Source organism: Streptopelia decaocto, assembly GCF_964273445.1.
Source record: "Streptopelia decaocto genome assembly, chromosome: 9".
Lineage (NCBI taxonomy): Eukaryota > Metazoa > Chordata > Aves > Columbiformes > Columbidae > Streptopelia > Streptopelia decaocto.
The window spans coordinates 486684-512131 of record NC_138664.1 but is presented as its reverse complement, the minus strand read 5'-3'; the positions used below and the strand labels follow the sequence as shown (position 1 = coordinate 512131).

Below are 25448 nucleotides of genomic sequence, written 5' to 3'. Positions count from 1 at the left end.
CCCACGAAACCGTTAAAGCCGGTATCACAGATGCTGCCCGTGCACGGGGCTGGCGCAGCGGAAACCAAGAGCACGGGAAGGCTGTCAAACATCAGCTCTTCTTCAGCAACACAATATTCTTAACTGTTTAGTGGAACAAACAAGTAAACAGAACAAGACACGTGTTCATCCCATGATAGATGGTGGATCCACCCAACTCTTCCCAGAGATTTCTTTACGGAAACCACCAAAGAACCTCTGTAATTTAATCACTGGCCCCTGCGACTGGCTGACTGCCTGTTAATTGCTCAGACAATACCCAAATTGTCAGACCAAAAGACCACCCAGTGATTCATTGGGCTGTCACTCCATATAACTACAGCAACAAATATAAGAAACAGTGCCTGGAACGAGTCTTCGCATGTGACGTCTTCTCTAATGCTTTTCTCAGTATCCAATCCATTAAAATTGTTCATAAACTTCTTTAGAAGCTCGAAAGGAGCAGCGATACTGCAAAGATCTCTCTCAGGAAAGCCATGTTTGGTAGCTGCCAGAGTGTCTACCTCAGATTGCTCAGGTAATGTGGTGATTCAGCCTAACAAGTTTGGGCAGCTCTGAGTCGGGGTCTCAGTTTTGTTGCTCTCTTTCAAAACCTCTCTGCTCAGCCCGAGTACATGTCGGAGTTCAGCCGATTCCACACCACGCCAAGCTACAGATATTTGGGACTTGTTTTTCCCCAGGACAGCTCGTGCTCTGTTTTATAAAGCACCGTGACCGGTAGAGCCCCCAGCACAACACGCCCCCGGCGCGTCCCACCGCCCGCTCTGTGCCCCCGGCCAGCGGCTCCGCTGCCCCGGGACCCGCTGCCGGCTCCTCCCTCTGCTGGAAACAACGCGGGACTGGGCCGGGGAATCCCGACACCTCCCGGCTCTCAGAAACGCACTGTGTGTCTGAAACCCCGTGCAGCAGAGAAAACACTGGCCATTTAACTTACAGGAAGAAAACACATCACAGCGTACAAACCACCAAATGGTGGCATCTATATTCATACAGATAGGACACATTGCCTTTTAAACGCTGATATTATGAAGTTACAGGCTGCTTTAAAGGTACATAGAATTAAGCTGATATCCATCTTTAAAGTAACCATGCCTTCAGTTCATTCTTGACAATAATAAACATGCTATTTCAGAATAAAGTCCAGAAAAAGCTGGAGTGCATGTCAAGGCTTGAGTGCTGCTGCCATCTACATGGCGGGAAGACTACAAGCCAACAGCAGGAGCCCTGCGGTGCGTGTCCTGGCAGAGGCTGAGGCTGCCACCGCCACCGCAGACACCAACAGATCCTCACTGCCCCGGGGTTCTGTGTGCAAAAGTCAGTTTGGTTTATAGTACAGTTTCCCCAGGTCCTTATTATCAAGAAGTTTACACACTATTTAGATAAAATTGGAGAATAAGGAAAATATTATTTTACTAGTGCTGGATATTGTGTATATTTTTCTGCTGACTATTAAGCTTTCGAATGGTAAACAACAAAAACACACAAAAAACCAAACCACAACAAAATCTCCCAGTTGCTGTAAAACTGGAGAGCAATGTACTTAGTGAAATGACGTACTCCAGGGCCATTATTCTTCACAGCTGCCTTATTGAGCGTGTTGCCAGAGGGAGAAAAACAGCCTTTATCTCTGTGTTTGCAGGACACAAGGTAAGTTCAGGCTGCACAACTGTCTTCTCAAGCAAAGGTTTCCAGAAAAACATGAAAGAAAAAATGTGCAATTAAATTTGTACCATGTGAGAATTTTATGGAACAGTCAACTCTAAAAAACCTCTGCAGATGTTTGTGAAGTTCCATATATTGAATATGTTTAGCAGCTTGCGGCGCTGTGTCTGTACTCACCTGCCGCACAGTCGGGGTGCTCGGGTTGCGGCACACGGGGTGCTGGGGCCGCAGCACACGGGGCACTCGGGTCACGGCACACGGGGTGCTCGGGCACACGGGGCGCTCGGGCACACGGGGCGCTGGGGCCGCAGTACACAGGGCACTCAGGTCACGGCACACGGGGCGCTCGGGCACACAGGGTGCTCAGATCACGGCACACGGGGTGCTCAGGCACATGGGGCGCTCGGGCACACAGGGCACTTGGGTCACGGCACACGGGGTGGTCAGGCACATGGGGCGCTTGGGCACACGGGGCACTCGGGCACACAGGGCACTTGGGTCACGGCACACGGGGTGGTCAGGCACATGGGGCGCTTGGGCACACGGGGCACTCGGGCACACAGGGCGCTCGGGCACATGGGGCGCTCGGGCACACGGGGTGCTCGGGCACACGGGGCACTCGGGTTGCGGTGCACGGGGCAGGCCTTCCCGTGCAGGTTTCCTGTGCAGCACACACACTGAGGACCTTCCAGCAGGTGCCATTCAAGAAACAAACTTCCCATGGTCCCCAAGAAGACAACCCTGGGTTACTGTGTGAATTTTATGTCGCATTCAAGTTCAGCATTACTTCTTCAAAAACAAGATTGATGAACTTTCACTTTGGGGATCTATGAATTCTAATTATAACCCAACTTGTGCCAGCATGAGAGCTGGGACGGGTGACACCAGCCCACGACAGCTTGTGCCAGCGTGAGAGCTGGGACGGGTGACACCAGCCCACGACAGCTTGTGCCAGCGTGAGAGCTGGGACGGGTGACACCAGCCCACGACAGCTTGTGCCAACGTGAGAGCTGGGACGGGTGACACCAGCCCACGACAGCTTGTGCCAGCGTGAGAGCTGGGACGGGTGACACCAGCCCACGACAGCTTGTGCCAGCGTGAGAGCTGGGACGGGTGACACCAGACCACGACAGCTTGTGCCAGCGTGAGAGCTGGGACGGGTGACACCAGCCACCATTCCCGCCACGAGAGGCAGATCCAGACACGCCCGTCCCCAGGTCCCTGTGGCTTCCCGGGCGCTGCGGCTGCCGGCACCACAGAGCGAGCTCAGTGCTCTGAGCGCCAGGTTCACCCAACTGCAGAAACCCCCCGAACACCAGGTGGTAAATGAGTCTAATGAGCTGCAAATATTCCCCAAACATAACGATATATGTATTTCTTTTTTAAGTCAAAAATATGTAGCTGCTTTTCCCACTGAGCACAAACAGACATTCAATGAAGCGCGTAGTTTCAGAGGAGGACTCCAATGGGTTTCTCCAACGTCACAGTGGTACATTTCTATAGATGACGGTGATGGCAGTATTTCTAGAAAACCAACATTTATACCCTAGACACAACCAGATTTATAATCAATTCACCATGCTTTCCTGTGCACAGAACATTATTTGTATTTTAGTAGTTTCTAAATATTCCACATTTAATTCAAGATGTGCAGTTTTCCTTGAAATGCAAAAGAAAATTCTAATTATTTTCAATTCATCTGATTTTGCTCAGTGTTAAAATGCTATTGGTAACAAAGGTCAGAAGCAAGGAGAGAGAAAAATTTAAATTTGATGTATGTAAAAGAATATTAAAATTGATGAAAATCTTTTATGGTCAATCCAAGTTAGTAAGATTTGGGACCACCACGTAAACCAGTGAAAAACTCCTTAAACTAGAGAGTTAATAGAACTATCTAAATGTAGTGGAATAATTCTAAATCTATTACCCATGGAAGTGCGAATAGATGCCAATAAGCTGGCAAAAAGAAGCTGATCTTATGGAAGCTACTTCCGAAAACAAATTGTTGCAGGCGTATGACAACAAGCACAAGGAGCCGTTCCATGTCCGTGGCACACGGGCACTCCTGGCTGCTCCGGGCACCTTTGAGCCTTCTGGGCAGGCGGGGTTTCTAGCACAGCTTACAGGAGCACACCTTGGACATCCAGGGATGCGGCTTCATGTCATCTGCAAAAGAAATGCATTCAGTCGCTTAGTGATTTTACAATATGAGGGATTAGGCTAGATTTTGGTTTTCTAAAAACAAGTTACTTTACAATCGTTTATAGAATAATAAACTCTAAAATTTGTATGTGTTTATGTTACAATTTCTATACTACAACAGGCAATATGGAACCCCAAACAGCTGCTGTTGTTTTAAAGGAAAACATTCCAGTGGATCAGCAGCAATAGAATCTGTTTTAAATTAATAGATTGTTTATGTTTCCTCTGCAAATACAATTTTCAGATGACATCTCTTTTCTTTCAGCAGAAAGAATCCTGCAATGGCTGTAAACAGAAGCAATAGGAAGTTATACTAACAAGGCATTATATTTTAATTCTGTCGTGGGTTATTAGAATTCCACAGAAAAGCACTCTCAATCATCAGTTCTTAGCTTCGTGATCTCGTCTTATCTGATGTATGGCAATATTTACAACCTGAATTTTAAATATTGCTTGTATTGGAACCTCTGCTTAACAGACACAACAGCTTCCGTGAGCCCACGAGCACCAAGAAAGCAGCGCACAGTATTTTTTCCCCATCTAATGGATATCTTGTAAATTTATCACGTTATTTACCATCTTTCTGTCTGTGCTTTCCTAGGGTGCTGCATACTCGGAAATTCACTGAACATTTCCTTTTCCATTCTGCGTCCATACTGATCAGCAGCCACACAGGTGACATTTGAAATCCTCTCCAGTGGATGGAACTTGCAGCTGACAAGTGAATATTTGCTAATTATAACTTGCCTGATTAACAAGACAGTCACAATTGTAGTGCTGTATCTTTAAGCACACTGTGGCTAATAAGGATCTGTTGTTCTTGATGCATTCTCAGTTCTGCCTCTCACAGACTGTAGTTCAGGGACAGTCAAGAGGTATTTCCCATTCTATGCCAAGGTCTATCTAGGACAAGCAACTGAGCGAGACTGTGAAAATGGCACAGACTTTGCTATTATCTGTTATCTACCCAGAATGACATTCTGTTGTGAAAAGCGAAAAAATGAAGATGGAAAAATATAATATGGGTGATGTTTGTGGAATGAAGGGATGGGAGAGGCAATGAGCGTCAGAAGGGACTCGGAGAGCCTGGCTGCTGACGGCCAGGAGCACACAGGCTTCTCACCACTTACATGGTTTTCAACCAAACGATAGAAAACGCTGTAATTTCCACCTCCATCTCCCAGCCCTGTCTTCCGCTAAGGAGGCTCAATTCCCCTCTATCACCCAGGGAATTAATAGTCCATTGCTCAGTCTACTGCAATATCTCTGTAGGGGGAAATCATGGGCAACGGGCACCTCTGCATTTCTTGTGACTTCAGCTCACATCTACTCCTTTTTCTCACGAGAGCTGTACTTGCAGAACCCTCCTTAGTGGGATTGCACGTGTATGAAGGCTCAGACAGCTCCAGTTGTGCCACGTCCTGCTACAATCCCCTCAGATTTTGACTGATGAAATTCAGAGCATTTGCCACCCCCTTAAGCCCACCAGAAGCAACTCCCTTTGGACGACACCACACTGTGCAGGTGTGGATCTACCCCCACGGTGTGTACAAGAACACTTGGGTGAACAGCGCAGACCTAGAGCTCTCACTCATACATCCACCTTCAGCTTCAGCCTCTTCCTCGCTTTCCCTCAATGTGAAAAATGTGTCTGATAAAATGGGCAACACTGCTGGGAATATATATGTACACCAAAGCAGCACTCCAAGGGAGAGTGAATTCTTTGCGGGGAGTTGATATGATTCAAAGCCAAGTTCTACACAAAGATGTTGTAATTCTCATCTGATTATTATGTTCGAGGCCAGCGCAGAGCCAAGTGTGGAAAGCCAAGGCTTTGCATGTCAAGCAGACGCGGTCCTCAGCGTGTGGGGAAAGTGGCAGGGAGAAACCTGCTATTAGGCATCTGGGCGAGGAGCCCAGCGTCTCCTCGGTGTGTGGGCGAAAATAGACGAGAGCCGCTATCACAGATAATGGCAGCTTGTAGGCACATGAAAGGAGCAACTAAAATCCATTTCACTTAGACAAGAAACTGCAGTCTGATATTTACCTGTGTCCATCACACGTGAAAAGTGTTTACTGCAAATTATCCAAGAGAAAAGTGCAGGTTGAGGGGTTTCATTACCTATCTGAGAGTAGTTCAGATCACACATTGAACTCTAGAAATCACAGGTAAATCTCAGATTGGTGTCTTGGGTAGTCAAATGGATTCCTGCTATTCATCTGAGTACAAGCCTTTTTCTGCAATTGCACATCCAGAGCAGTGAGAACATGTGCAGACACCCAGACAATGTGAAAGCAAAATAAGCAGAGTAAGCTTCGTGTGATTTTAGAAAATTAAGACCACTTCGACAATAACTGCCCGTCTAAAGTCAAGGTTAGAAACTCCACCTCCCACCATCCAACCCACGAGCACAGACACTTGTGCCAACCCTCCTGCTCCTGCGGAACAGGGAAGGAGAACCCTTTCTAGCAACAGCTGCAATTCCTTGCAGGTATACTGGCATATTTTCACCTTTTCCTCATCAGAAGAGACAATAAATTCAACATATATCTTAACGTCTCTTTTGCATGTACAATAACATCCTGTAAGCGAAGCACAAGAGGCTCTGCAGAACACATACATAGACATTTTAATAAAACCATACAAATGAAGTCTGTACTTTTGTCCAGACTGTGAATATGTGTGAGAGATTCTAAAGTCATCGCTTTCACCAAACCAAACGCTGACCTCTCAGATCCCGAGATACGATTCAAAGTTAAAGCACCTGAGAAATACCAGAGAAAATCACAGTCAACCCAATGTCATATTATTGTTTCACTGTTTGCTACTAAAAGTAAGTGGTAAGCTTTAAGTAAATGTATTGTGTTATCAAATCTTTCCTTTCAAACAAGCACTTCTGTCAGAAGTGTCTTAATTTCTTATCACAGAATTTCATCCACACGAGGAGCAATAAATAATTCATGCCGCAGCTCTTTGTTGTGCGTCCCTGAACTGCAGAGGCTGGAAGGCTGACAGCTGTGTCAGGACGAGCACCCAGGATCTGACATGACAAGTGACTAACAAGTTTCTTTCAGTCTATAGTGAAAGAAGACAATGGCATAAAGTGCAAAAACCAAATCCCGAAACAAAATGAAACTGTTTCTTTCTCTTTACCTAAGTGTTTGCTATGAGCTTATTTCCGACCCATAACCTCTGGTCATTTTCTAGTCCTGCCCAGCCCCCTCCGCTCCTCACATTCGCCTGGCCATTTACGCCTGTCCACGGATCAATATGAGCAATTCTTGGAGAAATACGATGTCTCCATGACAACCAAGCCACAAATTCTCAGTGGAAAGCAGTGAGACCAGTAGTGACATCTCCTGAGGTTTTCAGACCTATAAGACAAGATGTCTTAAAATGCAGGAACGGACAGAAACAAAAGCCAGAGTAATTCATTGTTTATTACTAGTTTAATGATGTCAGATGGACCGAATGGAACTCAGTTTTTAAGTTTAGATGCTTTATCAACACGTATTTTTGCCAGGCAATATTCACCTCCTGACAGGCTTTTATTCTTTCCGTTACTTCACACAGAAATGCAGAGTGCAGAACTGGATATTCAAACGTGCACTGGGCTGCACAGAATTAATGTAAGGTTAAAACTACTTTATCTTTGAGGTACATCAGTTCTCACCTGAATGCTTTAGTGCCACCTTGGTTCAATTCTCTGTCACTTCAGCAGAGGTCAGAACTTGAACAACCCACATTTTTGCCCATAATCACTGTTGAGGAGACCAAAGCCAGTCTCTGAAGGAGGTGCCGTGTACCACAGACTGCAGGTGTGGTCAGGATTAAACTTTGCTCCTCCTGAGTAGATCACCTCTTTCTAATCTCATGCTGGTTTCTGCTGTACAGCACTGAGTCCAAGCCTGTGTGGCTTTAAAATGAATATAGATTTACAATTCATTGGTTTCAATTATTCTAACACACCCTGGTGTTCATTTCTGTGGAAAGGATGAAAAGGGAATGTAGTTCAAATCAGGTATATGACAGCAGCTGAACTCCCGAGGAATCCTGGAGGAGCGGAGCGTGCTGAAATCTAATCCCCCCGACACGGGTCCGATCTGGGTTCTGAGTGACTTAGGGGACCTGACACGGATTTCAGGCTGCACCCTCTGACTGAAAATTAAATCTGGGCAGCGTTCCCCGGGGAGGGCTCAGGGACTGTTGGCAGCTGCCCCTGTCAGCACGGGCCGCGGGCTTTGGAAATCTCTTAACTAAGCTGACAGGCCGCAGAGACGATGAATCAAAAATATGATACACGGATCAGCACACAAAGATGCAGGAGGGTTCACAGAGACCAGACAGAGCGGGGAAGGAAAATATCTGGTGAAGACGTTTAACTCTTTCACTAATAAGGACTATGTGCAGGTTACGTGCATGGTAGATGTGGGTCAGGCTCACGGTTTGCTTAAAGGAACCCGGTATTTAGTTGCACAGAATGTTTTCGATCAGCTGTGACTCAATACACTTTATATTTAATTGTTTCCCTTTGGGATTCATTTAATAAATTTTGTAGATGTTCCATAACGAGAAAGATAATGAAACTACATGAAGATAAATCTTTTAGTCACCAAAAAGAATGCACTTTATGGATGTTCCTGTACTTAGCTGAATCAATGTTTAGAGCCATTAAAATGAAATAATGATTGTGAGCTGATTTGAGGAAAAGAATCAAGCTATTTAACGCTACCAATTTGCTTTCCTGCAGAGATGGTGTTTGGAGATCGCCGCTACATTCAACTGCAGTACATACGGCCCTTCCAATTTCTCCCCATCTCGTGCTGCCTTCGAAGGGTCAGACACTGTACATATATTAAGTAAGCAGTGTAGTCCAAAACTAATTATAATGAACTAGTAGTGTCAGCTTTCTTTTTGGTCATAAAGCCTTTATCCTTTCCAAGACCTGAATTCTTGATGAAAGAGGAAAGGATAACAGCTCCACACTGTGACCCCTGGAGTGACCATTAATTTGACACTGCAGCTGCTAAAATGGAAACAGCATTACAATGTGCTTTTTCCACAGACCCGAAGGCCGGGTCAGGTTTATCACTCGGTACTCGGTGACCGTCCCCAAGTGCCGCTCACCTGGACTCTCGGGCTCCTCCAGGACACATCTGTCGGGCGCGTCCTCCACATCTGGCAGGTTGGCCGCGTTCGAGCTCTTGTCTCGCTCCAGCGCGCTGACTGCAGCAACAAAGGACAAAAACGGGAGGGAGAAATGGACGTATCAGAAACAAACACTGCCTGATACGCTGTGGAGCTTTCCGTGCTGACAACATTTGTAAACACAAATAACAGGTTGAAATCAAACAGAAACTCCAAGTACTTCTGTGCACAGTTGAAAAACCTAGATGAGAATTCAGACGAGAATTTAGGCGTTGGCCTAAACGCGACCCCTTTGAGGTAAAAAATCTTTTATTTCTTATAGAATTCTACAATAATAAAGTAATTTAGAAGCCATAAAACGTGCTTGTCTGTTTCACCAAGGAAGCAAGTAAACAATATAAAAGATCAATTAGGTGGTTTTGTAATTACTGGAGTCATCCACCAGGGAGAGAAATGGTGTTTGTTCTAAGATAACAGTACGTTGTACGTAAGAAGCGAGAATGCCTAATAAAATCAGTGATAATTCCAAACTGCAGCAAAAACGAGACTGAGCTGCAGTTTAGAAATTACCCAATTTGATTTCTTCTTTTACCTAATGGCTAAAAATATTTTCATTTCAGAGCAGGAAAATATCTCCATGGAAACAATTATTTGTCTGTATATGACTTTTAAATTCACTTGGCTTGTGCTCAGATCCCAGGTAAGCTTTCTTGAAGGTATTTCCTTGTCAATGTCCGTCTCCCTCTCTTCTGCTCCGTACCTCCATATGGAGCCACAACTATAGCTTGACTTAATTTAAACACCCATTTAAGCTTCCCGAAATCATGGCTGCATCAACGCGGCCTCAGGGCATCACTCGGCAGGGAGATCTCAGAGGACACGGATTCCACTCCAGCGCCCCGAGCTTCCCATTGGTTTGCAGCTATTGATCCGGGTCGCCAAAAGGCTCCGTGGTTCTCGAGCCCTGCATCCGCAGGGGCCGTCTGAAGCAACCGGGCTTCAGCACAACTGCGGCATCAGATCCTTGGAAATGCAGGACTAAACCATTACAAATATGAACCTACGATAGTGACACTGTACGTCTCACCTGGAAAAAATAAACGGCAGTAATTGCCACGGCAGTGTTGACATGAGAATCTGCATGAGGTGAGCGGACACTGAAACCAACTCACAGTAAATAACGGGTGTTCACACACAAAAACACTCGCATACGTGCAGGAAGAAATAAATATCTTCAAAAGATATCTGCTTTTCTCTGATTTTTACAACATTTAAATAATTTCAAATACACTAATTGAAGGCCAGGATTCCCACTTTGAGAAAGAAAAGTCGGAAAACACAAGTGTGCGTATTATATTTAGAAAAAAAAAAGTTTTGTGCCCAATTCATTTGAAGACTGTTTCTAAAACAGTTCTTCCCATTCCGCAGCCAGCTCCACCGTGCGGTGACAGACTGAGTCATTACAGCCGCAGGAATCCGAAAGTCAGAACTACTCTGAACCGGAGCAATAGGGACATTTCCAACAGAATATACCGTGATAAAGGGAGAAAGCAAAAAGTACAGAGAAAGAGACAAATCACAAGAGCCATCCCCACCATGAAACACGGCAGCGACCAAAGATTCAGCATCACCTTTCCAAACACACGGTGTTCGCAGGCAGCAAAAACTGCAGCGAGGGGCGCGACGTGACCACGGCTCCACGTGCCCGTCCCGGACGGAGGTGCCGGGACCTCCCCGCAGTGCTGGAGCTGCTCCTGAACGGGACCCCCGCCCGCTCCAGCGCTCGCCCCGTCCCTGCCCGCGCCAGCACGGCTCAGTCACCCAGCTCGCACCAACCGGCCTGGTTTTACGGTGAGGGGGGCTGAGCAGCCACCTAGGGAAGGTGCCAGATTCAGCTGAGAACAGCTCAGAACACAGCGAACAGGAGAGAGCTAGAAGCAAGTCCAGACACAGGCGAGAGGTGTCACAAGGAGGGTCTGAAGTGGAGAAGAAAGACGACAAGGCAGGCGGCAAGGTCCCTGGGCAAAGCAGGAGGATCTGCGTTGACATGCCTGAGTTGACTGCAGAGATTCAGGAGAGGCTGGAGTCACTGAAAGCCGAGAAAGACAAAGACGAGAAAAAAGCGATCACATGTAGAGCTGATACTGCTGATAAACGACAAAAAAGAACAATGAAACACACTGATTGTTGATGGCAAGGAGTAATCAGAACAGCTGGGAGGGAGCGGGAAGCAGGGCCAGAAGGGTTTTCACAGAGGACAGAACTCTGGACAGAGAGAACGAGTTTCAGAAGGAAAGTGCCCATTTTGGAGAAACAGGAGCCAGGGCGGGTCGCTGTGCAGGCCAGGGGCGTGCAGCACGGCCCCGGCGCCGCAGCGCACGAGCCCTGGCAAACAAACCGCACAGCAGCGCGGGGCTGGAGGGGCGTGAGGAGCACGGCCGGTGCGTGAGGAGCACGGCCCTGGAGGTGCGTGAGGAGCACGGGTCTGGAGGTACATGAGGAGCCCAGGCCGGTACATGAGGAGAACGGGTCTGGAGGTGCGTGAGGAGCACGGCCGGTGCGTGAGGAGAACAGCTCTGGAGGTGCGTGAGGAGCATGGGTCTGGAGGTGCATGAGGAGCGCGGGTCTGGAGGTGCATGAGGAGCCCAGGCCGGTGCGTGAGGAGCACGGGTCTGGAGGTGCGTGAGGAGCATGGCCGGTGCGTGAGGAGCATGGCCGGTGCGTGAGGAGCACGGCTCTGGAGGTGCGTGAGGAGCACGGGTCTGGAGGTGCGTGAGGAGCACGGGTCTGGAGGTGCGTGAGGAGAACGGGTCTGGAGGTGCGTGAGGAGCATGGCCGGTGCGTGAGGAGCACGGCTCTGGAGGTGCGTGAGGAGCACGGGTCTGGAGGTGCATGAGGAGCACGGGTCTGGAGGTGCATGAGGAGAACGGGTCTGGAGGTGCGTGAGGAGAACGGCTCTGGAGGTGCGTGAGGAGAATGGGTCTGGAGGTGCGTGAGGAGAACGGCTCTGGAGGTGTGTGAGGAGAATGGGTCTGGAGGTGTGTGAGGAGAACAGCCGGTACATGAGGAGAACGGGTCTGGAGGTGCGTGAGGAGCCCAGGCCGGTGCGTGAGGAGCCCAGGCCGGTGCGTGAGGAGCGCGGGAGGGGCCGAGGAACACACCTCCCTCCGCTCGCTCGTTTAAAACATCGAGCTGTATGCTCAGTTTGAAAAGGAAGGTTCCTTAAAGGCACCATGAAAGAACAAAGTGAACTGAAAAGTTAAAAATAAGGAAAGAACAGTCTGGCCCAAATAAAAAGTGAAAGTAAAAAATAGCATTATTTAATAATGGAAAAAATGTTTTAAAAATGTTAACACTGACACCTACTTTACTGTGTCCTCCCCTAGGGGAACAGGACCTTATGTTCAAACGTCAATAGGGAAATGTTGTTCTGAACTGCTCATACCTAGGAGGCTGTTGCAATTTAAATTCTTTAAACATAAACAGCACAATCCTTATTCATTCTGAGGATACTCTGTCCTACTTTGGCTTTAAATGGACCTTAAAATTACTTTTGCTTCCCTTGGAAAGCTAATTTGTGTAGCCAAAGTGATGTAAATGTCTGGAGTATAAATGAGCCCCAAATCTACAAGTCAGACAAAAAGTTAAGGAACAATAATTTCTGATGTAACAACTCCAGTGACATTTTCTTTCTGTTCGGTGCAATGTCATTTCAATTATTACACGGACAGCAGAAATCACCTTTGTTAGCATGGAAGTAAAACAACAGATTTCAGTGAGGCAAATGACCTTGAACTCAGCCTATCAAAATGACATAAATCTTCATTGTACAAGATCAATCTGGAGAACCGTAGTAATTTTTTCTGATACATCTTCATAAGCTCTTAAGTTGTTTACTGAACTTGCTAGCCATTCTTTTACATTATTGAAACAGAGAAAGACATTAAAAATTGGTATGGCATTTAGAATAGCAACAGAATATAATAAAATCATAGTATTTAACACTTATGTGAATAGTTTCAAAATATTTCAAAATCCCCAAATTAAAAAAACGTTTCCAAAAAGAGATGGCACACTGATCTGTGACCGGCCCACGGAAGAACAGCCTGTGTGTGAATGATGAGCTGCTCTTCGTGAACAGACACTGGTCACTAACCACAGCAGCAACTCGGCGCTACAGTTTATCCCTGACTGTTCTGTTCAGCCTTCGAAAAGCCCTGTTCCGCTCCGGCCATACCACACGCCAGTCTCGACCACCTGCTCTGCACACCGGGTTGCACAGGGCACACACGGTGGAGAAAGCAGGTGAACAAACCCGGTAGCGTTTGCTGATAAGATGCCTCTGGTGTTAATAAGGCAGATTAGTAACTTCAAGACAATCTGTAGAGAAAACCAGCGCTTATTTGTCATTCGAAAAAGCAGATAGGGGAACCAAAAATTATTTTTCAACCAAAAATATTAGGCAAGATAAGCCATAGGTGATGTATTTAAGGGTCTATTTAAGGACATTTAAGGTTCAATACAGAACACAAAGCAACATGAATCTAAAAAAACTGCATGAAAAAAAGCTGTAAAGGAAAACACAATGCTGGTGTTTTTCTATTTCTGTAAATGGATAAAGCCGTTGTGCTGAGGTGCCACTCCTGGGATGTATGTGATCCACAGGCACTTACTGCATTATACTCGAGAAGCCTGATGGAGAGCTGGGCAACAAATGCTCTGAGTACTGGTTTTAAAAGCATATTCCATAGAAACCTTAAAAAGCACAAGAACAGCTTTCCTTGCTGAGACCAAATACCATCAGCGTAAGAGTTCAACAACCATTCCGTCCGTAACACTTCACCAGAAATCCCTCCTGAACTCCAACTCAAGACTTGGGGAATTCCAATTATTACTGATTTTTTTTGAACATTTAATAACTCCAAGTAGATTTTTATTCCATAAACTTCTCCAGTTTTCCCTTCAACATGTAGAGTTTTCTCATCCTTAACATCCTACACCCTAAATTGCCTTAACACGGCAAGCTCTGCTGTTTCACCTCACAGGCGTTTGTCAGCGCGTGTCACTATCAGCTTCATGTGAAATGCATTCTTGCACGAGAACAGGCACACGTACACTCTTGTATGAGAACAGGCACACGTACACTCTTGTACGAGAACAGGCACACGTACATTCTTGTACGAGAACAGGCACACGTACATGCTTGTATGAGAACAGGCACACGTACATTCTTGTACGAGAACAGGCACACGTACACTCTTGTATGAGAACAGGCACACGTACACTCTTGTACGAGAACAGGCACACGTACATGCTTGTATGAGAACAGGCACACGTACATGCATGTATGAGAACAGGCGCACATACATTCTTGTACGAGAACAGGCACATGTACACTCTTGTACGAGAACAGGCACACGTACATGCATGTATGAGAACAGGCGCACATACATTCTTGTACGAGAACAGGCACATGTACAAGCGCTGAGCGCTCTGTGACACTTGTGACTGAACTGTCCTTTGCTTTATCCTCCTTCAACCACGTCTTTTCCGGGTTGAGGATTACCATCCCATTTAGCTTTGCCCCTGTGTTTTGATGCCAACCTAAAAGGACACAATTATTTCATTAATGTTATAAGAAATGCAGAAAACATTCATGAAATGGCAAGTGAAATATTAGCCATGTTCTCCACCATTACGGAAAGAGAAGCAGCAGATGGTGAAGCTCCCGTAGGTGCTTTGGGGCGCCCGTCCTGCCGCGGGGACCCCCGGCTGAGCCGCGTCCCAGGACGGTGTCTGCCTGAGCCGGCCTGTGACCCGGGTTCCTGTCTGGGAAACCGTCCTCCTGCTATTTCTTGCCCCTCCTGTCTCTTTGCCGAAGATTAATCCTCCCTCAGACTAGATCCTTGCTCTTGTCCTTATTGAATTGAACCCCATTTTTTTTTCCAGACCATTTCTCACGCCATATAAACCACTAATTCATCTCACTGACAGAAGACATCAGTAGCCGGTCATTTCATAATTTCTAGTGTCGTTTAAGAAAACCTGCACTGATGCATGTAGTTGTCATTTAATTGACAATGGCTGGTTGTTATTTTCTGATGATCAAATATCACACTGGCCCAGTTTTCATTACATTTTAATTTTAAAGAGATTAAGAAATTAAGGTGGAGAAACACGCTGTTATTCTAAAGTGAGTGCTGTGGCATATGGAAGTCGGGCCTGTCCCTGAAATGAGCCATTACGGAACAAGCCGCACCAGCAGCTTCCGTGGCTCGAGCCCGCTGCACCGGGCGCAGCAGCAGGACCCAAGTGCGCGCAGGGCCCGGGCTGCAGACATCCCAACCCGGAATCCCGAGTCGCTCTTGTGCTCTCGAAGCCTCATGCAAACAAGTTCATTCCAGATGAGCTGCAGCTATAGAATACCTCTTCTGTAAGCATGACATTGCTGTTAGAGTTTTCATATACTTTAAATTAAAAAGTCCTGATGCTCCATGTTCCTCCCTCCCCGTGTCTATACGGACAGCATTACTGCACACAGCAAACCTGAAATTTTCAGTGATTCTGTTCCCACTACACCTCCAGGTTTTATTCACCCAGAGGGACTTCCCTACTTCTCTCAACTAAAATATAATGGCACGTAACAAATTACGCTCTCTAAGGACATCCCATTTCTGTTTCATTAGTTCAATGAAACATTCACTCAATTTTAAAGCAGTTGTCTTGATCTGAGTTGTGATTTATACCAGAATCTGCCCGTGTATTCTGTGTGTTATATATAATAAAACATCTAACTAGTAAAATTTATCTCGGTGGGTTCTGCTGCAAGAAATAAAACACTTTCCCACAAAATCCCACCCGTTTACTGCACAGCTCCGAGCATGCGCTTCTGTACAGCTCAGGAGGATCTGAAAAACGAAACAGTAACCCCAAATTATCTTTAATTAATTCTTTTATCACCGTACAGTGGCTTTTTCTTCTTGATGTCCTCTCTAGCCAGAAAGCCCAAACTTCTTTGTAATTTCCCTAAATGAGGATAGAGCATATTTTAACCAAACATGGTGTAAGACTGAATTATTTGATCACATTTAATCAACGTTCATTATCCCTCTCATTATTTTTTTCAGCAAGTAACTGGGAAGCAATAGAAAAACAATGTTTAGAGGAATTAGTGAAGAAGGCATTTCTAATGAAGGCGTACAGCATCTCCTCACCTGTCCGTTCTCTACAAACACAGAGCAGAACCGTCCCTGGCTCCTGCCGTGAGCCCGGCGGCGCGGAGGGCACGCGCGCACAGCACTGCACAGCACACAGCACTGCACAGCACTGCACAGCACTGCACAGCACACAGCACTGCACAGCACTGCACAGCACTGCACAGCACACAGCACTGCACAGCACTGCACAGCACTGCCCGCCCGGCGGCCGCTCCGCAGAGCAGCGGGGGACTTAAAACGCACCGAGTGTTTTAAAAACTGCGTTATTGACAGTACTGACTTCATCATGTTCATGGCACTAGACTGATGTGGTATTCAAGTCTAAAATCATTAATCAGGGAATTTTCAAAGGGTTCTGATTCAGTCCAGTTCTACACAGGAATTCCAGCTGTAGATTGCCTCAATTTGCTTTTAAAACCAAAATGAAACAGAAGCGTGCAGCATAATTATGACACTGACATATCCCTGCGCATAACGTGGATGTTATAGCTTGCACACTCCTGCTTTCCCTTGATCAAAGGTGCCCAAATAGCTTAATCCATGGGAAGAAACATACACAGAGCCTCTTTATTAACCTCTTCCGGCCAGATTATTGTGATCGTTTTGCATTCTGGCCCTGAAGAGTACTGCTGATGGGGAGGCAAAGCCAGCGCCGCCCAGCACGACGGCCGAGCGGCGGCTGTGGGACAGTGGAAGTGCTTATTTCCAAACCGCTTCTGCGACGCTCCCCGCTGTTAAAATGTTATCTGGCTTTAAAACACGTTCCGTTCAATTGTAAGCAGTAAGTAAACTTGGGCAGCACAGTGCTGTATACTGGAGAGTTTCACCAGCTGGTCAAAAGGCATTATTCCAAGAAACTAATGTGGTACAGGACTGCTTCCTGGTGCCTGAGACCTCTGATTGGCAAAAGCCAGTGGACTTTTCAGTCAGCAAGCTCGTTACCCATGGATGTGGCTCAAGGCTGACACACAGATTGACTGGTTCACACTAATTTACTTCACACAGATTCCATTTATCTCCTAGAAGATCCCCTGGCAGCAGCTTATAATGGCATATCCTAGGATGCCTGCCTGCATGAGTTTTTAAAGCTGCAGAGCTTGATGAATCTAAGCCCGGCAAACAGCCCCCAGATTGGGGACCGGGCGCAATCAGAACACATCAAGCAGCACAGCTGGGACTTGCCGGCGTGCTTGACTGGTTCGAGCAGCTGAGCATCACGGCGCTGCCTCCCCGCTGGCAGCCGCGGCTCCGGCACCGCGCGGCGCCGGCGCGGAGCCCAGGGACGGGGAACAAAGAGAGCGGCAAACGGGGAGCAGGTTACTGCACTGCACGGATACTGTTAACAGGTGCAGGAAAAATCATTACAACCTTTAATCGTCATGCAGCTCCAGGATTATCAAACTACATAATGCCCTGGTTAGCAGGTTTTGTGGCTAGGAATTTGGAAATTTTATTTCTCTCATGTTAACAGTTCCTAGGAAAAAAACTGAACAGAACTAAAGCTGTTGCCATTTCTTTCCTATTGAAAAAAAAATATATTCAATCCAGTAATACATGTATGATGAAATATAGTTACCGATATACTGGGTTTTACATTACAACAAGGTGAAGTACCGGTCAATGCAATTCCTTGCCTCCAGAGTACAACAGACTTCTATAGGTGTGAGCTTAAACATTGTATTTTTAAAAGAACTAAAAATACAGTCTTGAACTCTAGCTTTCAAAATTCAGGTAGGCAGAGACTATTCTTTAAAGTCCTTCTCACAAAGGAAACAGAAATTAATACTATTAGACAATAGCATTCGACATCAAACGTATTGCGAGAGATCCAAAGCACATTTAGTACTTAGGAGGTTAAAGACTCAGCTGTGGTGCTGGTTGATGAAAAAGCAGGATTAAGGCTTTAGTATGAGTCTTGACATGATCATGTTGTCTGCCTGCTGTCTTAAGCTGCAAAAAACAGCTGGGATCATCTTCTTATAATCTCCAACTCAAAGATGTTTAAGCAGTTCCCAATCCAATTAAACAGAGGTAAATATAAGGAAGGGACCTACTGAGCCAAATCATCTTATTTTTTAATGAAAAACAGCATAATTGCAGGTTACACAACTCCTTAATCTCACTTTAAACCTAATAAACTGCTGCCTTATAGTGCACACGGCAGGCCCAGTTAACCCCAGCACTCTGTATCAGTGTGCTTAATTTTCGATCATTATCCTTTATTATGTTACTTGTAATCCTAAAAGCCGATGATTGTGTCCAGATATTTGGCAAGGATTGTACCTGGATATACAGGGATTCCTCTTCTAAGAGTAGCGGATTAACGGGATAGTGCTGTGTGACTAGTAGGTGGTTTACAGTGAAACTGCCGGGCAGGTTTTAATTTGTGAAGTCCGTTTCCTCCTTCCGTCCCGTCCTTCCAACAACCCGCCCCTCCGAGCAGCGGCGCTGGCGCAGCGACCACCGCGGCGGAGCTGCAGGAACAACGCTGCCCTACCGAACGGCTGCTGACCAAAATGTTCTTTATCAAAAAACAATAGAAGATCTGGAAATCCTCTTTCTCAGATGGAATTGCATGCTCGGTTTCAAAGTGGCTCTCGCACGCACATGGCCCAATCATTGCATTATTACTTAAAGGCTTAGAGCACTACACCACTTACTTTCTGTATAGTCAAAAGCTTTTTCAGGTGTGCATATATGATCATATTGTGCCAAGGTATGTATTTTTAAATGATTAGGGTTAATACCATAAAAGCAAAAAATTCACATATGTAATCCTTCTACTTTGTCCCATAAATATGCACAAGGACCTTCTCTAAGGATGTAACAGCAAAATCTCATCAGGGACGACTTCAAATACAGACTCCTCCTGTCTGTAGGACCAAGAGGGAAATTCAAATGATGAGGAGCGAGCGGTTTGCAGTAGCTGTGTTACATTATGCATGAATCCTGGCTGCACAGTGTTTAATTTAAGATTTCCAGTTACACGGGTAAGATTTGTAGTGAACTGGCCTTTTGGGCAGCAAACTAGCATCGGAAAAATTGCTATAATTTTGTATTTTTTTAGTAAAAGTTAATACTTTTGTATTATCACTTTGCTCTAAGAACCGGGACTTTGAAAAAAGCAACACATAAGATTTGCCCTACAATTCTGAAGGTCGGCGATACAACACCGAATGCACTGGCTGTATCATCACGGCAGCCAAGCCCCTGGTTAGAATTGGATTTTTCGTTGAAGTCTGATCACTAGTTTCTTGTTAATTCCGAAAGCAAAGATTTCGATTGCTTTTTGCAATATACCTGGTCAACAGTATCTGGAAGGTCTTTACTTAGGCATTCCGACACCGCCTGTTCCCGGGCGCTGTTCGTTTGTGCACACCCGTATTCCAACCGACGCACGGCAAAGGTGGGCACACGCTGGCTATCTGGACACGATCCAGTCCTCAACAAGCAATTCCACATGGAAGCGTTCTGTCCATCTCCTGCAGGTATTTCAAACTATTTCTGGTGTTCTCCTCTTTTACTGGTTGATTTGTTTCTATTCCTACATGCTTTTAACTACCAGCTTGTCTGCACAATCAGAGGTGAACCTGGGGACAGACATATATATCCCTCTGCATACTGAAGGATAAAAACAAATTTAGTGTCTCAAGAAACCAAACTGCCGGTTCAGGAGATCACTAAAGGCTTCACTCTACCTTGTGTGAGGAGTGAAGTGGAAATGCCAAAAGGGCTCCTGCACAAGAAGGGTACAAATGTGCAGCAGGACCTTAATTGCAGTTTCAAAAGCACAGTGCAACGGCGGCGGCATAATTAACAGAGAACAGTGTTCCTGCAAAATAAATCACGGAATACTCACTCTCTGCTCAGGGCACTCAGCTCACCTCTGTGTTAACCAGGTGCGCTTCCACGAGCAGCAACAGGGCTGCTCTTGATTCACCACATGGCCAAGGCAGCTGAGATGAGGCGAGCAGCGCAGAAATTCTAATGGACACGGAAAAAAGATCAGAACAGGTATCGTAGAAGATGACTTTCCGTAACTACATTCAAACCAGCAGAGGACACAGTCACTTTCTCCAGAATATAAAAGGCATTCTGGAATCTGCCCAGTCTCTTCCAAAATAACCCAGATGTACTCAGCTCCAAAATGAAGCCTCAGCCTTCTCAGTACGATGACTGGGGACTACACAGCTGTAGCACAGCAGTACAGCTGATTGCGGTGACTAATGAAACACACAAAGCCCGCAGGCGCCCAGGCTCGCGCGTCCTGGTCTCGGCGGAAGGCGGGCGGGCTGCGCTGGAGCTGCCCGCGCTGCGCCCACGGGGAACGCTCCGCCAGGGCTCCCCTTCGCACTCCACTCAGTACCTGTCTGTTTGAAGTAGTTTTCCTAGTTTACATATAAGGTTGGCCATATTTCAGGTATGCTTACTTTCTGTTACTTAAAGTATGTGTGTTTTACAGCAATATTTAACAAACCATAAATTTACTACAGTATTACTAGAGGAAATCCATTTCCATGAAAGCTGTATATTCACAATATATTGTTGAAGTATACATTGCATTAATACTTCCCTGTGCTTATAAACATGAATACAGGTTATTTGTTTGTTACCGTGTCACGGCTGTTCATCACCTGCAGTGTCAGAGTGCACATCTCATATTGTCTGCGCCCAGGGCAGGACCAACGCGGCCTCTGGCTCCTCCTTTAACAGGGTGAAATCACTCCGAGGAACCACGCTGAGCTGCACAGCTCCCGTTGGGAACCCACCTGCCGTGTGGCTGCCCGTGTTCCACACTGTGCTGTGCCTTGTTCTCATGGCCAATCTTCTCTACAAAGTTTAGTGTTCTAAAATTCCAAAAATATTTTTCTTATTGTCATGTCATTTGTGTTTCCTGTTTACTCACCATGCAACAAAAACTTCAAATCATCGGATTGTTTGGGACTGAACTCACGCTGGCCACGTGTAAAGATATGGGACAGATGTGCATTTATTTCAGTGTAAGCTGTTAAGCCAGAAACTGTTTCCTCAGACATTGGTCAAGTTTTCTGGGTTCAGGAAATAAGAACATCAATGCATTTTTCACCTCTAGATCAGGATCATATCTGTAATCCAAAAATGTTTTAAAAATACTCTGGACACTCAGGTTTTTTCCTTTCCAGAATCTATTATAATCTCCAATAAAACGGTCTTCATGTGATTTACTTTTCTTGCTTTACAGTTCTAAGTTCTCCTATATTCAACTGATACGCATGTGTGGCAGATGTGAGAGATGCAGCTACTACTGAAAATATATCGAATACATAAATTACATATAGAAATAGTGAAGGGAATTCAGAGGAGGGGAGCGGTGAGAGCAGGAGCGAGGGGTGCGGGGCAGCTCCGCCGGCAGCGCGCGCTGCGCACAGGGAAGCAGACGCGCAGCCCCACGCAGGGATGAGATGCCGAGCTACCTGTGCTATTTCACAAGGACGAGCAGGTGCACACGTGGTCGTGAGCGCACACGTTTGTACAGACACCTGCAACTTCACCAGCCCCAAAGCCACAGCACATTCTTGGAGAGAATGAGGCTCATGTGAATCGGTAACTATATTATCTGTGCACAACACTGATTTCACTACAAAATGTGGCCAAGGAGAACGCAGCATTCCTTGACCCAGCTGATCAAAGGTCAGAAAGCAATTCTGAATAATAAATGAGCGCTGCTGACCCCGAGCCCGGCCCGGCAGGGACGCGCAGCTGCAGCCAGCCCGGCTAACGAGCCGCCCGGCGACACTGGGTGCCGCCAGGTACTAAACCAACCCGCAAACACTGCACTGATATTTACAGCGAAGTGCGACGTGACACACTTTGTAATCCTCGCTACAGCCATTATTTTACTGCTCCTCCTAGATGGCCTTTAACCACAAACATAATACCTGACTAACCGTTCCTTTAAGGTCTTTTCACATTTATATGGTTCCCATTCAGTGGATGTACTTTGAGAAGATATACTCTGATAAGGCATTTGTTTGGCACCTCATTTAATACAAGTAAAAAAAATTACTTTTACTATAAGCTTATATTTATTTTATTTAAATTCAAGCTAACATATTACTTCCTCAGTGCGTAAAAGACAAGCCCAAAGTGTGCAAGGCCAGGAAGGATTTTCTCCTGATCGCTCCACCAAGAGTCACCCCAGGAGGAGTCACCGAGCAGATGTTCGTGCAGACGAGCGGGCAGTGCACCCGAACTCACCTCGTACCCGTCAGATCAGCCCGTGCCTTGGGTCCCGTTCGGGCAGTGCACCCGAACTCACCTCGCACCCGTCAGATCGCCCCGTGCCTCGGGTCCCGTTCGTGCAGAGGAGCGGGCAGTGCACCAGAACTCACCTCGTACCCGTCAGATCGGCCCGTGCCTCGGGTCCCGTTCGTGCAGAGGAGCAGGCAGTGCACCCGAACTCACCTCGTACCCGTCAGATCGCCCCGTGCCTCGGGTCCCGTTCCGTGGTGCTGCAGCTGAGCTCCACGTCCCGCTCCTCGGCTCTGACACCGCCGCTCGTGGAATGTGCAGGAATACGCCCACATGTTTGCTTGTGTTCCACGTGAATTAGCAATGCAAAGCCAGACTTGTACACACCGTTGTCGGAGGTGTTTAGAGATTTATGCATAAGGAAAGATAACTGGCTTGGGTTCTCCTGATGTCTAAATACTTCCCTGTGAATGTAATTAGCTACAGGAACTACAAAAGCTACAGGAGCGCTCCTATGTCTCTTCAAAGTCACCATAATGACTTTTATGGAGGATGTATTTCAGACACTGACGTCTAGAGGCCACATTACGAACTCCACAGAAGAGTTACTGTGCTCCATTTGAGTCTGTTCTACTTCACATAAGCTACTTCGGACTTACCTGGCAGCTGGTGCGTAAGAACTCTGAAACTCTCCCCTTCCAGCGAAGAAGGGGAAAAAGTGCTGTCCTGTTGCACTGAAGGGGACTCTGAGGCACTAGGTACCATGAATATTGGTATTTTCTTTTAAGCTTTTTAAAGCTTCAGCCTTTGGGCTTAACTGCATGCTTGCATGCTCTTGGATTATGAGAAAGGATAAAGAAGAATGAGTAGTTAATTGAATTTAGTCAAACAATTTGTAATTCTGTATATTTCTACAACATTCTTTCCTATATAGCTTATCTTTAAACTAACCAGCGTTTAAAATTACACCGTCGATTTTTTCGCCTGCCTTTCAGCTCTGCTCTCGTCATGCCAGATCTTTTCAGAGAGTCACCAGAAAAGAACATGACCTCCCCAAAAGGCCCCACAATCGCTGTACATAATACCTTTGTAATATTTGCAGTGTTATGTACATTCTCACAGGTTCTCCGAGTGCCACAGCGCGACTTCGGAGTGCGATGCTACCCCGACACGTGCAGCCGGGATGTTCCCCCGTGGTGCTGGCGCACCGTGGGAGAGCGCGTCTGCCCCGAGCCGCGGCGGCCCGGAGCCGTTTAGATCTGTCGTACGAGCCTGATGAAGGCAGGCCGCGTGCCGCCCTCACAGCCCTCCTGCTCCGGTGAGCGCTGGGCGAGGGCAATTACACACTGTCTATACATAATCTACCCCAGCTCTTCACCGGGCCAAGGGTGTGCATGGAATACAACTCTGGGACTTCAGTACTGTGTGCAGATACCAATTAAACTCATTGCTAGAGAACCTGGCTGCTACATCTGAGTGCGTTCATTTAGGGAACCAGTAACAGTAACCAGCTCCTGTGCTACCAGTTGGCATGCAATTGAAACAAAATTTGATTATGAATAGATTAGATTAGAAAATTTGCTCAAAAATCTGCCTGTAGCTTTGCTTCATGTATTGGAGACAGCAGTAGCCTCCACAACAGAATTTCTTACTGCATATAGTGAATCAGTAAATTTACTCAGTCTTGCTTTGATTTCTTTCCTGGTACTAGATAATATGTGTATTTTTATGAGTCTGCTAGATTTCCTTAAAAACACTTCATTTGCTCTGCTTTATGACTGACACGAGCTCTACAGTGGGCAACCAGTGCCTAACACACTGTTGTGCTCCTTACTCGTCCCCTTCCCGGCTCCCCGCTCCCGAACACCCTCAATACTCCAGAGGCACAGCCCTCTGCAAAACGGAAAACCCAGCCGGCCCCGCCAGACCTGCAGCCGACCCAGAGGAACCGCCGTCTCATCCGTGCAGAGCTGCGGGAGCGTGCCCAGACCCAGAGGAACCGCCGTCTCATCCGTGCAGAGCTGCGGGAGCGTGCCCAGACCCAGAGGAACCGCCGTCTCATCCGTGCAGAGCTGCGGGAGCGTGCCCAGACCCAGAGGAACCGCCGTCTCATCCGTGCAGAGCTGCGGGAGCGTGCCCAGACCCAGAGGAACCGCCGTCTCATCCGTGCAGAGCTGCGGGAGCGTGCCCAGACCCAGAGGAACCGCCGTCTCATCCGTGCAGAGCTGCGGGAGCGTGCCCAGACCCAGAGGAACCGCCGTCTCATCCGTGCAGAGCTGCGGGAGCGTGCCCAGACCCAGAGGAACCGCCGTCTCATCCGTGCAGAGCTGCGGGAGCGTGCCCAGACCCAGAGGAACCGCCGTCTCATCCGTGCAGAGCTGCGGGAGCGTGCCCAGACCCAGAGGAACCGCCGTCTCATCCGTGCAGAGCTGCGGGAGCGTGCCCAGACCCAGAGGAACCGCCGTCTCATCCACCTGCCCTAACAGCTCCTTTCGGGCCCCCTCAGCAAAACCGGACGGTTGTGCCCAGACCACACGGGTTCTGTCACACCAGCCTGTTTTATATATACTAAAAAAGCCACAAGCGCGTTCAACAACTCAGAGGTAGCAAAATTTCTATTTCAAAGTAGGCTTAATATGTACTTTGCTAAAAATAAAAGTACTAGAAATTCATATTTCTTGTTCATACAGGTTTACTTTAATCTTATTCTTGATACTACGCAGCTTATTCACCAAGTAAACCCTAGTTTTCTAGCAGCCCATTGTATGCGGGGAAGCCTTCAGACGTTACCATTGCCAGAGAATAACTGAGGAAAAAAACCCCAACAAAACACAGCACATAATCAGGGACTACAGAATAATAATGGGAAATGAATAACATGTTTCTGATGAAAACAATTAGTCACAAGCATTACCAGCTGAAACTCGGCTCAGTGTTAAAGAGACAGT

At 46.8% G+C, this 25448-nt stretch overlaps 1 protein-coding gene across 1 annotated transcript in view; it reads right to left on the bottom strand.

The window, feature by feature from the left end:
• Positions 1-2967: 2967 nt before the first annotated feature.
• WDR72 (WD repeat domain 72) overlaps positions 2968-25448 on the bottom strand; it is a 93578-nt gene continuing 71097 nt past the window's right edge. Inside the window, exons 19-20 of the mRNA XM_082060727.1 lie at positions 9032-9130; positions 2968-3867 (exon numbers count right to left, since the gene is read on the bottom strand). Coding sequence (XP_081916853.1) covers positions 3812-3867; positions 9032-9130 — 155 coding nt within the window. The 3' untranslated portion in view covers positions 2968-3811. The remainder of the gene's footprint in view (positions 3868-9031; positions 9131-25448) is intronic.